General features: G+C 39.6%; 1 protein-coding gene across 8 annotated transcripts in view; it reads left to right on the top strand.

Moving 5' to 3' along the window:
- elavl4 (ELAV like neuron-specific RNA binding protein 4) overlaps positions 1–14112 on the top strand; it is an 89324-nt gene that overhangs the window by 53914 nt on the left and 21298 nt on the right. For all 8 annotated transcript variants that reach the window (XM_030083454.1, XM_030083459.1, XM_030083455.1 and 5 more), the window contains 2 exons: positions 1385–1488; positions 5328–5481. In XM_030083454.1, the coding sequence (XP_029939314.1) occupies positions 1385–1488; positions 5328–5481 (258 nt within the window). The remainder of the gene's footprint in view (positions 1–1384; positions 1489–5327; positions 5482–14112) is intronic.

The raw sequence follows: 14112 nt of genomic DNA, 5'->3' as shown, positions 1-14112 counted from the left end.
TTACTCTATTCAACTTCTATTGAGGCACAACCTGAACAGCTCATCAGTCTGCAGATTGGAATAACACAGTGATGCACACAAGCAAATAAACTCAGACCTGCGAGCAACTTCAAATCAGCTTAAAATCAGAAATTAATCTAACAACCACACTTTTTATCTTGTGGGACAGACCAGGAATACTCAGAATACCAATGGCAACACAAAAAACAAACACCATACAGACGTCAGACAGCAAACAGCCCGTCTCTGATGGCAGGACTAGAACCCTTATAAACATAACTCTCACACAACTTATGATATCCAGTCATTTTCTACAACTAACAGAAAAGAGAAATTGAGCTACGTGCCAATATAATAGTCATTACTGTGGACCCCAGGACTTCTGCAGTCTGACCCTATAATCACAGATTGGATTCAACAGTGTTTCACACATTTGTAACATGGGCTTCTTAGTACCATTAAAAACAAACAGCAATATTGAAAGACTGCCAGATTAGTTATCATGGAAAAAGAGGCATCGACACTCATGTATTTCCTATTTGAACCATTTTATTTTATTGTCTTTATTCCTGGATTTTGATTTTTTTTTTTTTTTTTTTTTTTTTTAGTAAGTCTTGAATCAATGGACAGGTGGAATAACCGAGACCTGGAGAGAGACTGTCTTATTCATCATGTTCCATATTACAAATATGGACAGTCACAACAAAGCAGGCTTCACGTGACACATTGTTGACTGAAGCCACACCGGACTTTCTGTGCTCTGGGCAGAGAGTCGCCGTGATCATGTCAGCTGTGATGAAGATTTCCTGTAAAGGATGTTCTGACTGAGGAATACATGTTGTCTGAAAAGGTATCCATAGATGGGAAAAAGGAGGCGTTTTGGTTTTCCAGTGTCAGGAAGGATACACGAGACTAGACAGTCAAAGATGGTCTTTATTATTAGACGGCCAAAAACCTGGCGAGCAGATAGAGTGCAGGTGGATGTATTGAAGAGTTTCTGTATAAAAGGTTCTCTGTCTCAGCACAAGTGTAAAAAGTGTGACAATTTTGGAAGGGTTTGTGTGTCACTTTCAAGGAATGCTGTGAAATAACAGGCACACTCGACATATTGCTGGTTCATTACAGGCAGAAAATTGGGAATGGCACTACCACACCTGCTCTAGCAGTTGTGCCCATGAGCTTAAAGACACATGTATGTTTTGGACTGTGGCTGTAAACCAAAGTACTCGGAGAAAACATGCTCATGCACGGTTAAAACATGCAGACCCCACACAGAAAGGACCCAAAGCCCAGAATCGAGCTCAAGTTGTGAACCGCTACACCACGAAATTAGTATGAATAAATATTAAAACTTTTCCTTTTTTCTTTCTTTCTGATGTTTCAGGACAGAGTCTGGGCTACGGCTTTGTCAACTACATCGATCCAAAGGATGCAGAGAAAGCCATCAACACATTAAATGGACTCAGACTTCAGACCAAAACAATCAAGGTAAATAATGCAATGTACATCTAATTGTGTTCAGCTGAAATTACAAAACCAGTAGCTTAAATGTGAGAAAGAAGCACTTTCAAATGTGAAACTTAATCTTTTTTTTTTTTTTTACTGAAGTTTAAAAGTTGTGGAGGTCGTGTCAAATTTAAATTAAAATTCTGCTTTTTTGTTCTGCAAGCCCTTTTTGATAGTGATGCTGCTGGTGAATGTGCTGAGGGTGAGATGGAATTAACATGCATGAGCCTCTGGAAGAAAAAGACCATCTAAATCAAAGAGACATATTAAAAAGCTTGTGACTATAGCTGATATGCTAATTACTTTGTAAATGTCAAAAATGTAAAGGTGAAATTGTAGAGATTTCCGTGAGTGAAAAGGAAGAAGCACGTCACTCATCCCAAAATAATTGAGGGCTCTGTTATTGTGCTTTAAATGGCATGACTAATGTGCGCGCTTGGCTGTGGTTCTCAAAAGGTAAGATAGATAATGCAGCACCAATGCTGCGCGGATCTTTCTTCAATCTTATTTCTAAATTGAATACTTAAAAAAAAAAGGAAAAGAAATCAGATGTTTTACAACATTTCCATCAAAAGTGTCTTCCCCTGCCACCCCCTCTGCGCGCTGCCTGCTGATATGTTGTTGTTTTTAAGCTGGGCAGTAATCTGTTGCTTTGTAGTAATCCCTGGCTTCTCGCTTTCTGTCATCTGATCTAATCTAGTATAATCTAATCTAATAGGATGGGATTAGCCTGTTTACAAATAGGAAATACCACAGAGATTTCCCTGCTTTTGCTAGAGAGCACACACTCTGTAGTTCGACCTTGATTCTGCGCTGAGTTTATATCCCTCACCTATCAGTAACTCGTAACATGAGACTTTTGAGTGAAAAGTGCTTTCTGTACTGAAAAATGTGGTCGGAATTTTAAAGGCTTTCAAAAGATAAATGTGTTTTCAGAAGCTTCGCTATTACAGATATAGAGATGTGCATGTTCATTTTAGCACACACATATTAAGGAGCACTGCTTTTCTTTGACTGAGAAATGCTACCCAGTGTCTCTCATCAGCTTTCTAACAGTTTGATGTTTTAAGTTAGTTCTTGAGTTCAGAATTAAAAATCAGAAAACTGCTTTTTTTTCTAGTGTGTTTCAGCAATATCCTCTGTGTATTTAGCATTTATTCTTATTGAAACAATATTTAAATGAGATTTTTGAAACAGGAAAATTCGAAGACAGAAAAAAGGCAAAAGGTTTCTGGAATAAATTCCACATTTTTGATAAAAAAAAATGGGAACAGTGTATGTTCTATATTTGACATTTTCAGCTTGCCAATCAGATTGAATGTGTGTTTAACATATCCCTCAATTCGAGCTTTACATTTATTTGTATTTCATACAGAATTGAATGAGTCCTCAAATATTTGATGCCATTTCCCAGTTATAAACAGACTAAATTTCACTTTTTAAAATAGTTCAATGGTGACCTTTTTTGAAAAATTATTGGATTACAACTGGGGAAATGTATTTTTCACTTTATGGGATCTAGAAATATATTATATCATATATAGCATTTCAGTAATACCACTTGCCTGTGTGAAGGTGGCAGTGAGTCCAGTCAGTCCTCAGCCTTCTTCGTCAGCCTTCGTCATGCTTATTTCCGGTTTCGTCAGCCTGATAGATGTATGAGTGATTCACTACACAATTGTGTCGGACTAACTTGGATTGTAAAATGTGAAAAGCAAGTATTGGTTGGTAGAAACACTCAAATCCCATGATAAAGTCTTCTTCAAGATGACTCGGTGACTATTGAGTCGTATTTTGTGGGTCAATTTTGGTTAAGTTTATAAATAATGCAATCTAAGAAAAAGTTAGATATCTGAAGGAGCTTTGTGGTTTTAAAAACATGGCAGAAGTTAAAGATTGCTTACATTGTGTAAACTTCGTGAGGGCCTTATTGAGTCTTGTAGTCTGAGTTCACAGTTTTTCGCTCTGTGCACAAGAGGTTGCCTGAAGTCGTTGCTGAGATAAAGGCGCTCTTCGTAATGACAGAAGACAACTCCGAATCTCTGCTTGGTGCTATCACTCTTTCACACTTCATTTCCTCCCTCCCACTGCCGTCTTTCCTTGCTTTCAGTCTCCACAACAGACTAAAAAAACCCTGAAGGTAACAAGGTAAATTAAAAGGCAGCGCAGTAATTCTAAAATTAAGTTTGTCGCTCTTTCATGTCACACCCTTCCCACTCTCTGCCACCACACTAGTGAGGAAACACTTGGCCCAGAGAATCGCATGCTCTCGGGCGATGTGTCTCTCTGAAGTGTCTTTGAGTTCGGTTTCGCTGCTGCGGTTTCCTACACCATGACACTCCAGATTTTGTCAGCCACGGTTGCGATGCAGCTCTCCTACTGAGGTGTGAGGGGAAGCAGCATGCCAAAGGTGAGAGAAGCTCACAGTGACACACATACAACATAATCTGAGGCACATTTATACGGTGTGTGCTTGTGATCACTTTAATCTTCACACTTAGTTTTTGTAACTTCCCCACGTGCACGCAGGTGCATGCATGTGTGTGTGTGTGTGTGTGTGTGTGTGTGTGTGTGTGTGTGAGCAGACACATGCACACACACGCACATACACACACACACACACACACACGCTCTCTGATGTTTCACACATGCACTGCACCACACTAGTACACAATACAGCTCACAGCTTGAGGAGGTGTTGATGGATTAGACATCTGGAGTTGGCTGACAAGGAGAGAAAATGAGGGAGAGCTGCACAGAGAAGAAAGAGGAGCAAAAAGGAGTCAGACTCTGGAAGAGAGAGAAAGGTTTAGCGAGGCAGCATGCAGGAAGGAAGCAGGCAGAAAATATACAGGCAGCAAAAAGGAGAGTAATGCAGCGAGGACGAGGAAGACAGTGGAGCCGAGAAGAGAGAAGTGTTAAAGAAATCAGATACACCACAGCGGCCAGCTGTTCTCTATCCTATTCTCTCACTGGTAAAAGTTCAGCAGGATTCCCATGCTGTTGCTAAGGGATATGACTGCACATCCACCATATTTGCCTGACTTCAACCTTATTTGATGACTTATGTACCCCACATGTCAGAAGTAATGAAAGCGCTGCTCGAGAGAGCTGCTCCAGTCAGCAGTAGCTGTAATATGATTTGCTCAATGTTCACTGCAGCACAATCAGGCCCCCAAATGAAGATGTTGGGGAGCTCACTGGTGCTCGCTGGTGATAGGAAACTCTTGATGGGTGCACCATGAAAGATGTCTTTCATAAGTAGCAGTTTCTATGCTATATAATACAATTGACGTTATTATCCCAATGGAGAAACTGACTGAGGGAAAAGCCTTACCCTAACCAATTTATAAGCTGAACCATAAAGTTCTTATCAGTCTGTTAAAAAAAAAAAAGGACATTTGCAGGAAAACATAATAAACCTCAAATGTTTCCCTTCTTCTAAACTTTAATTCATAATTTCAGTGCTCTCGTCCCCTTTTTACCTGACACATCAACTTAAAGAAATGCACATGTACATTGTACTTGGGGAACTAACTTTTATTTGCCTCTTCCAGAAAATGACTAGAAAACCCATCAAGTGTGATCTCCACCGAGTTCTTAGCAGCTAAATCTTTTTCTGACAATGATAATCCCCAAGGCAACACGTACTTCCAGAATGCTGCCATATTTTCATCACTGCGGTTCCAGTGGTTCACAACTTTGAATATTTTTACAGCACACATAAAATCCCCGTATATAATTTTACTTTATTTTCAAATACAGATCCCAAACACTGTTTCTTTTTCTTCTTCATCTTTTTCTTTCTTATAACCTCACAGGTGTCATATGCACGGCCCAGCTCAGCCTCCATCCGTGATGCTAACCTGTATGTGAGCGGACTGCCGAAGACGATGACCCAGAAAGAGCTGGAGCAGCTTTTCTCCCAGTACGGACGTATCATCACCTCTCGCATCCTTGTCGACCAGGTCACAGGTATCCATGGGGCAGCACCTCTTCTTATTTCACACTTTCACACGGAAACACCTGATCAGTCACATTGAGCTAATATGACTTGATTTCCTCTGTTTATGTGAGAGGCTTCAGTTTGTCATCAACCCTTTGTGGCAATCAAAGCTGCATTCTTTGTTTTCTTTACATACATTTCTGTCTCGATTTAGGATAAAATTGATTTGTTTTTTTGACAGAAGTAGAGTTGAAATGAAATACAGTTGAATTAATGTGGCTGCATTGCAAGTGATTGCAGTGGGTTTTATTTTTTTGTCAGTCTAAGCTCCCCAGTTTACTTTAGCAGTGGGTTAGATGAGCCAGTCAGTCTGGACTATTCAGACGGTAATATAATTTGTGAGAGGAAACTCCATTTACTGAGCTGTGGTTTGTCATGCTTTACTGTCAGTGGCACAGCTGTTTGGGGGCCATGAGATCAGTGATGTGACTGACTATGGGATAATTCATTAGTTTGAACTTTGTGCTGCTGCATCTACATAATAAAATAAGAGCAGATGTGATTCGAGATGCTGTCACAGCCCGTGCATTCAAATTTACCTCCTTGTTCTTTCTTTTACACTTGTGTGTCAGTCTGTTGATGGATTGCTTAAACGTAGTAAAACTAAGTGAGCATCATCCAGTGTGTGGGCCAATACACAAAATCAATTAACCTTAAAGACTACAGTCCAAGTATATTCATGTGTCACTCAAGTGTGCTAGCAAAATAATCCTGCTGTGTGATTATTACATCGAAGAAATGTGCTTATTGCTTTATAATCTGTAAGATTGCCCATAAGAGTGACGGCAATCACTAAGCCATCGTCCTTTGCACCTGCGGCATCCATATGAGTATTGCATGAAGAAATGCTTTGACAAAAATATAAAAACCAACAGTAAGGAAACAAAAGCAAAAACTTAGAGTGAAAGGGAAGTGAACTGTTTTAGATTGCCAAATGATGGTGTGTCCTGACGCAGTGAAGTATTTTTTTTTAATGGGAAAATTCCACAAGAAGTCTTAAATCAGAAAAAAAACACAGCAAGGCAGGTGTTTAGTTGCTTGAACTTCAGCTAAAGATGTATGTAAAGACCTATGTTTCTTCTTTACTGTTGTCATTGTGAACTCATGCAGTCGTGTTGCTTGTTTAGTATCTGTGCTGTTGCATTAGCAGTTTGGTGACGACTCTGGGCCCCCATAAAATCAACGACACTCGTAGCAGTCATTTAAACTTTGCTTGATGTATCCAGATTGGTGACACACTTGAGACCTGTGATTCTCAAACTGTGGCATGTATACCAGCAGTGGTACGTAAGCTCCCTCTAGCAGTACATGGGAGCAAGTCATCAATATCTATTGTTATTGATGGCAAAATTACTGCGCTATTTGCGAATTTTTTTTAAAACACTGGTAATTTGAAAGTGCGCCACTTCTGTCATTTCCGTTTCCTGTGGCTAATGCTACGGCTGCTGCACGCAAGTGATGGAAAAGAAAGAGGATATTCAGGTTCACTTGATGCCTCCTCGTCGGCGCAAAGAAGAACTGTGACTTCAGTTAAACTATGGAAGGTGGCGTTTATCGGTACAATGCAACAATGTAAGCAACAGAGAGCAGCTTGTATCAGCAGCTGGATGAATGTAGAGGGGGGAGAGTTATTTGTGTCTTCAGATGTTTTCAGTTCTAAATTTTTGACATTTCAGTGGAGTACAGTGGATTTTCTGAACATAACATGAATGTATTGGTGTCGTACTTCTGTTGCTTTAAGTTAATGAAGTCATTTCTGTTAATTTGACTTTTCTAAGCTTCTATTTAAGCAGGTCAGTCCCATTGAGACGCAGTGATCTCTTTTCCAAGGAAAGCCTGGCCAACAATATTTGACGGTTTTAAAATGTTTGACAGTTTCAGAATGATTGAGAATGTTAGAACTGAAAAGTCTTCACTTTGCAAGGGGTACAGGTGTAATGTCATTGCCCAATCTGCAAAAAGTGTTTTTGTGCGGCACATCTGTGACCTGTAGTATGTTCTTGCATAACTGAGTATGAAGCGAGGTGAAAAGGTATAAAAATGCAAATAGTTTCATATATACAAATTTCCCTTTTGTGAAACAAAATGATAAAAAGGACAATAGATCCAATTATATTTTTTTCAGAGGAAATTTATGAAAATATAGTGTGGTATTACAAATTGTAAGCAAACAGAAAAATGTGGAGTTGTGTGGCCTATGATCTTAAGTTTCTACCAGGTCAGAATGGCTCAAGGTTTAAACATTGGATAGAGAAAGACATTACCACTCTGCAAAATTCTGAAACAGGGTACGTGTCTGAGCTTTCAAGAATTTGAAGAAAAACTTGGATTTCAAAAGCGAGATTTCTTCAGATATTTACAAATTCAAGATGACATTATGAAAGAGATTAGAATTTATTCTAAAACTGAAATGAATGGCATTATCCAAACTATAGGTGATGTGTTTCATCAGCGTAAATCTCAGGTGATCTCAGTGTGTTTTTATAAAACCTTCAAAACCTTACACCATAACAAAGAAGGCTATGCTCTAGTTAAATATTATTATTATAGATGATCATTGGTACAAAATTTTCATGACACAATGGCAGAATCTCTCTAGTCTCTTCATAACACCTCAGATTAAGAGCAGGCAACTAAAAATCCAACAACTATGCTGGAGGCTCTGGTGTGACCAAGGGAGTAACCATACTCACTTTCCTGTGATATTATAAATTAAAATCTGTTGGGATATTGTGATTACAACTATTATTAATGTATTGTCCTATCACATAGTGACTGTGTTGTAATGCACCTGGGGAAATTGATGAAGCTGTGCAGAAAGAAGACAGGTATCGGTCTTTACTGTGTTTCACTTAATGCCAGTGTAACTAACGCCTGTGAGTAGGAACTGGTCCAAAGTGGAAACACCATGGTTTGAAATCATTAAGGACATTTGTAACATGGAAAAATTAACTTACCAAATAAAACTCAAGGGTCATATATTTAACAAGAATTCAGGGGAAATGAAAAGTGACACCAACAATTGAATGTACTAATGTAAAGGACTGAAACCGTGAGACTGTGGTATGATTACCAGAAGCGGTGCCGTTTGTTCAGGTCTGCCCTAAAGGTGGCTCTTGAAGAGCTTGATATTTTCTCAGGTGGTCCATACTGGGAAAACCTTAAGAACCACTGCTTCAGACTAAAGTTCATATTTGATTTTCTACCATATTAGGACAGTTGCATATATTTTGATATTGTCATCCAAACATTTTTAGCTCAGTCAGTGAGTGACCTTAAACAGTAATTTATCCAGCTGTGACTCCTGCTGAGGATGTCACGGTTTAAACAATGATTACATGTGGAAACAAGCAGCATGCTACACATGCTCAATTACACATTTCACTACATCCAAAACACAAGAATAAATCAAATCAGCCCATTGTATTGCAGAAGAAACCCCTCCAGCATGTCTCTTAGATCCATTTCAGGGGTTGTGTGAGTGCCTACAGGCTTCAACCTGCTCCAGTGTTATATGCAATGTGTACTGATGAAGCAGAAAGGAAGCAGCATGCTGTAAGCCACACTCATTTGCCTAAGCAGAATAAATCACTACTGGCAGTGAAGCGCACGGCTGTCTGTGCACTCTGCGCAGAAAAAGAGAGAGGATGGCTACGAGAGGGGAAAGAAAAACAATGGGAAGGAGAAGAGGAGAAGGGAGCGTGCCGATGAGGACGGAGGAAGCAGAAAGAGAAAGTAGAAGAGGGCGTAGATCAGCAAAGAACTGGGGAGGAGAGGAAATGAGATGAGGAATCGAGCAGGGAGATAGCGTAGAAGTATTGAAGCAGAAGCTAAAGGTGGAAAATATACCTGGTCCACATGCATTTAGATGACTCAAGCACATCTACTGCCAGTCTGTGTTAACTACGAGATCAGTCATAACACCGTGCAACTGGGGCCCGCGGGACGCTCACTGAAACAACAGTAGCACGTACACAGCACACGGCGAGGACACCCTTCAACCACAGATGTATAATTTTTGTGCCGCTAGACTCAGGCCACATCGTATATATCAAACAAACCTCAATGTAGGCAGTTCTGGTTACAGGATACAGATAGTTTTATGAATTCAATGGAGGTTTGGTAGTTCTTGCCTGGCAGGGGGTCATTTGGTTTTAAGCGCGTCAAATTAAAATGATGCAACAGAGCTTTTCTATCACAAGGAATATTATGAGCATTCAGAACAGAGAGAAACACTCAAGTCAGAAATTAAATGTTGCTTCATAAAACTGTACTTTGAGTATTTGAAGCATATTATTTTTACAGGTCTCCCAAAAATAGCAAATCTCTACTAGATTTCAATTATGGAATTCAGTGTCTGTTTACCAAAAACAATTGATTAGGTTCCCACAGACTCAAAGTAGAGTGCACTTTGCAATAATTCCAGTGGTATAACCAAAACAATTCATTATATTTGAAACTGATTCTATTATAGAAATAAGCTATTTCTGATCTTTCTCAGAAGACATGTAAAAATCAGTGGTGATACAATTGTACAAAACTTATACTGAAGTCTAACTACTGTCCCATCCACTTTTGTCTTTATGCACTCTTGTCCAACATAAGTTTCACCAGGTGCTGGAGAAGCACACGGCTGACTATGAGGGATGGCGGGGTACACTTCCACCACAGAACGAGGACAGGCGGGACCGACAGTCATGCAAAGCTGCAGGCAATTCCGAGTCGCCAATTGCAGTTAACATACAGTAAAAAAAAATAAATAAATAGAAAAAGATATGAAGCAAGCCTGATGAAGCCACTTGGAAGAGGGGCAAAACTTCTCCAAAACATAACAAGACACAACTGAACCAGATGACTGGTTCAAGTGCTTTGTGACACAAAGCAGTCATTTCCTTTGCTAAAGTAACGACGTATGTGGCTACAAAAACGTTGAAAAAATTATAATTAGCTGCCCATTCATTTAAAATGTTTCTTTTCTTCATACCGTGATATTGCAATACTGTACTTCCCACCTATTTGTCAAACTTTTCAAAATTAAACTGCATTAAAACAAAATGTGACCAAATGTTTCCCATTTGTCAGGGGTCTAACTTGCCACGTGGTATCATTAGATCTAACACAAATTTATCAGCTATATGTAGACAGTCATCATTTTTCAGCCCTGCGTTGTACTCAGATGCTTCTGAGCCCACAAGAAAATAGTTTTTATTTGGGAAAGTGATGCGATAAAGGGATTACTTGACTCACCAATGGGAAGTTGATACTAGCCAATAAAATAGTGTTTAACCGCTTTTGTAAAACAGTAGGTTGAGAAGTTGCTGTCATTTGTTGTTTTGATGAATAAGTGTATAAAAACTCTTGGTCTCCTTTACTTTTTTTTCATGGATGATTCCACATATACTGGAGCATTTTTATTTTCATTTAGGAATAGAAACCCCCAGATAAGGTAATAAGCATTAAGTTTATTGTAGTTGTTGTATATATTGATAAAAATAGATTAGTGCTGTCAGTTTCAATCACATTAATAAATCGCAATTGTAAACAATTATTGGTTGACAGCCCTCTAATCATTCCACATGAACAAGCACTGTGACAACAGAAAGGAAAAATTTTATTTTAGAAAGAAGAAACCTTTGCAGAAGCAGGCTGAGAGGTGACGACTTTCTGCTCTTGAGGGGATAGAAGGAGGGAAAATGATTGCACAGACAACAGATTGTGGGGAAGGATACAAACCCTGGTTCGGGTGGGGGGTAGGGATTCTCCTTTCAACTCAGCAGACAAAGATTCACTTGCTGCAGACGGATCAGGAGGAGGCTCAGACCAAGAGCTTCCAGTTCCAATGTCAGAGATCCTGCAGAGAGAGAAAGTCTGGGGGGAAAAAAAAAAAAAAAAAATTCTTGAACACTGTCGAGAAAAACATTTGGTCAGCAAAACAAATATTCAGTGGATGTAGCCTCTGATCCACAGACTCTTTGTTATACACACAAAATATACACAAACATGTAGAAACACATATTCATGCAATTTATTAAGTCCACCATTATGATAGCAATTTGCCAAAAAATACACCTATGATTAATAAAGGAGCTGTGTGACCCCATTGAGTTGTACGTTTTACTTTGCACTCACATCATCCTGAGTTAAATGAGGAGAAGGGGATTCATCAAGACCTAAATGGATTTTATAAAGGGGCCTCAGTTCATTAAAATAAAGATCCTAATGTGGGTATTACAGAAAAATCTGTTCTTGTATTATACTGAAGGGGACATTAACTGCAGATGGCTCTCAGTGAATATTTAAGATAGCAAAAGAGTTCTTAGGGTTTTGTCACCTTGCAACTATCTTACATTCACCTTTTTCTTTAAATCGTATACGTGTGCATAAAATTGCTGATTGTTCAGTGCACTGTTGTAGACACAGAGCGCTCAGTGTCTTCTAACCAACTCATGTCATCACCTGCACCAGTTGCCATTTAACGTCCTACCATGTGTATGTATATACAACTGAAACACACACACACGCACACAGGCACACAGCCACCCGCACATGCACACTGCGATTAACAGAGAAATGGGCTGTAAATTAAAACTCTCCTGAGGCTGCCAAAAGTGTAAGTACAGAACTCCAAAAAAAAAAAAAAAAAAAAAAAAAGGGAGAGGCACAAAGACAGAGAAAGGAGACACAGGAGAGATTCACGGTTGGTGTCAGGTTGCGCTGCTGCATTATGGTTCAGTTGTTCAGGTTGTTGACGACAGCCTCGTGATGGCTAATTACTTAGAACACTGGTCAACATCAATGGAACCAATTTTGTTTTCTATTTTCCTTCAAACATTGGTTGTGAGGCTAGACAAATTGAACCAATACAATCAACTACAGTGTAAAACCCTGAGTGTAACCTGTAAGGCAACTGCAAGTAGATAAAATGATGATGCTCTTGCTCAAATTAAAAGTTTCACTTGCTGGTTAGTAGTAAGCTGTTCCTGGGTAAGTTATGTTCTTGCTATCAGTTGCAGGTCTAAAGTCTTGACCTTCAATCTGTCAGTCATTTGAACTTGAACTATTCCCAGCTGTGTAGTGCAGAGTAGTGTTTATTTGGGAAGGGGCTGGACTGAGCTCAGCAAATGTAAAAAGGTCTGTTTTTGTTGTAGGACCCTTGAAGGGCAGTGACCAGGTGTTTCATTAGTGGATTTTTTTAGCACCAAACATTAACTGTGGGAAAACTGCAACATGAATAATATCTTTAGGATATTTTGCTTGTAAGCATTTTTATATAGTTACCACGTGGTCCCTTGTTATTATATAGCCGCTATATTTTTTTTTAGTACATTATTTAATATGTGTTTAAGAGTGTGTTTGCACATGTCAGGTATAGTCTCATTAAAATGAACCCTTTTACGATTGCAGTTTATTCGTTGAAGTGCAAACCCCCACCCCAGTCGGCTTCTATACACACTGTGGAGAAGCTGTATTGTAGGTTGACAGAATCATGAATGCATCACAGACTGAAGAGCTGCAACTGTACGGAGCACAGGACCTGATGGGCCATTGAAGCTCAGTAACATTGCAGCTTATTGTAATGGATGTTCACATGGGAGGAATTCCTGTCAGTGTATTGACACCGTCATTCATCTTAAAGGTAGATCCCTGACCGCCCCTCCCCACAAATAGTTCCCAGGTGAAAGATTACGCAAGACTTCTTGTTGTAGTCTTTTTTTTTTTTCCTTGTTGATTTTATTCAATTTTGGAAAGTAAATAAATAAACCAGACTTTGATCCAAAATTTTCAGTTTCAGCAACCTCTACTTTGGGTTAAATAGATCAGCACTGATGGCATATATGGTAATTGCACTGTATGTTACATACAATGGAAATCACACGCATTTAGGTTAATTTGGTTTTTGTTGCTGGACAATCGTCCATGAAGCAGTTGTCAGAAAGGAGTACTGACAGAAATAGTCACATCAATGGTACAGAAAGTTGTTTAAATAATGGATGTTCTCCAGTGTCCACTGCCAAATGGGCCGATGATCCCCACTCCTGCTCTGCTAAATTGGGAACATGAAGTCTGCTCCCTAAATGACCTCCTCATCAACAGGATGCACCCTGCAGTCACTCTCCTCTCCGCAACGACATGATGGGACTTTGAAAATGTCACTGTTAGCATCATTCACACTCAGAAGCAGCTCAAACAAAATCCACTAAAACTGCCAAATTGCCCCAGAGACTTGGGGAGCGAACATAACATTGACTTGACAAGGGTATCACTCCATCTCTTCCTCACCCGCCTCTCCCCGTTCCCTCTGTCTATCGATTCCTTCTGAATGGATAAGCATATTTTGTTTCTTTATCAGTGCAAATAGTGCCAGACTGCCTCCCCTGCCCTTCTTCCTGACCTTCAGTCGGCCATGCGCCCCTGTTCTAACAGCCGGTTTAGGTTTACCTTGATACGAAACAGATAATATTAGTGACAGCCTCGGATCAATAGCTGGCCCTTTCTGGTTTTTCATGACAGACCTGTCTGCTCACAGAGGTCAATGCTTACCTGATCAGTAACTGCAAATACAATTGATCCACAGTCGTCACTCCAACAAATAACAGCTC

This window comes from Salarias fasciatus, chromosome 23 (assembly GCF_902148845.1).
Source record: "Salarias fasciatus chromosome 23, fSalaFa1.1, whole genome shotgun sequence".
NCBI classification, from domain to species: Eukaryota; Metazoa; Chordata; class Actinopteri; order Blenniiformes; family Blenniidae; genus Salarias; species Salarias fasciatus.
This window is presented reverse-complemented; position numbering and strand designations above follow the sequence as displayed.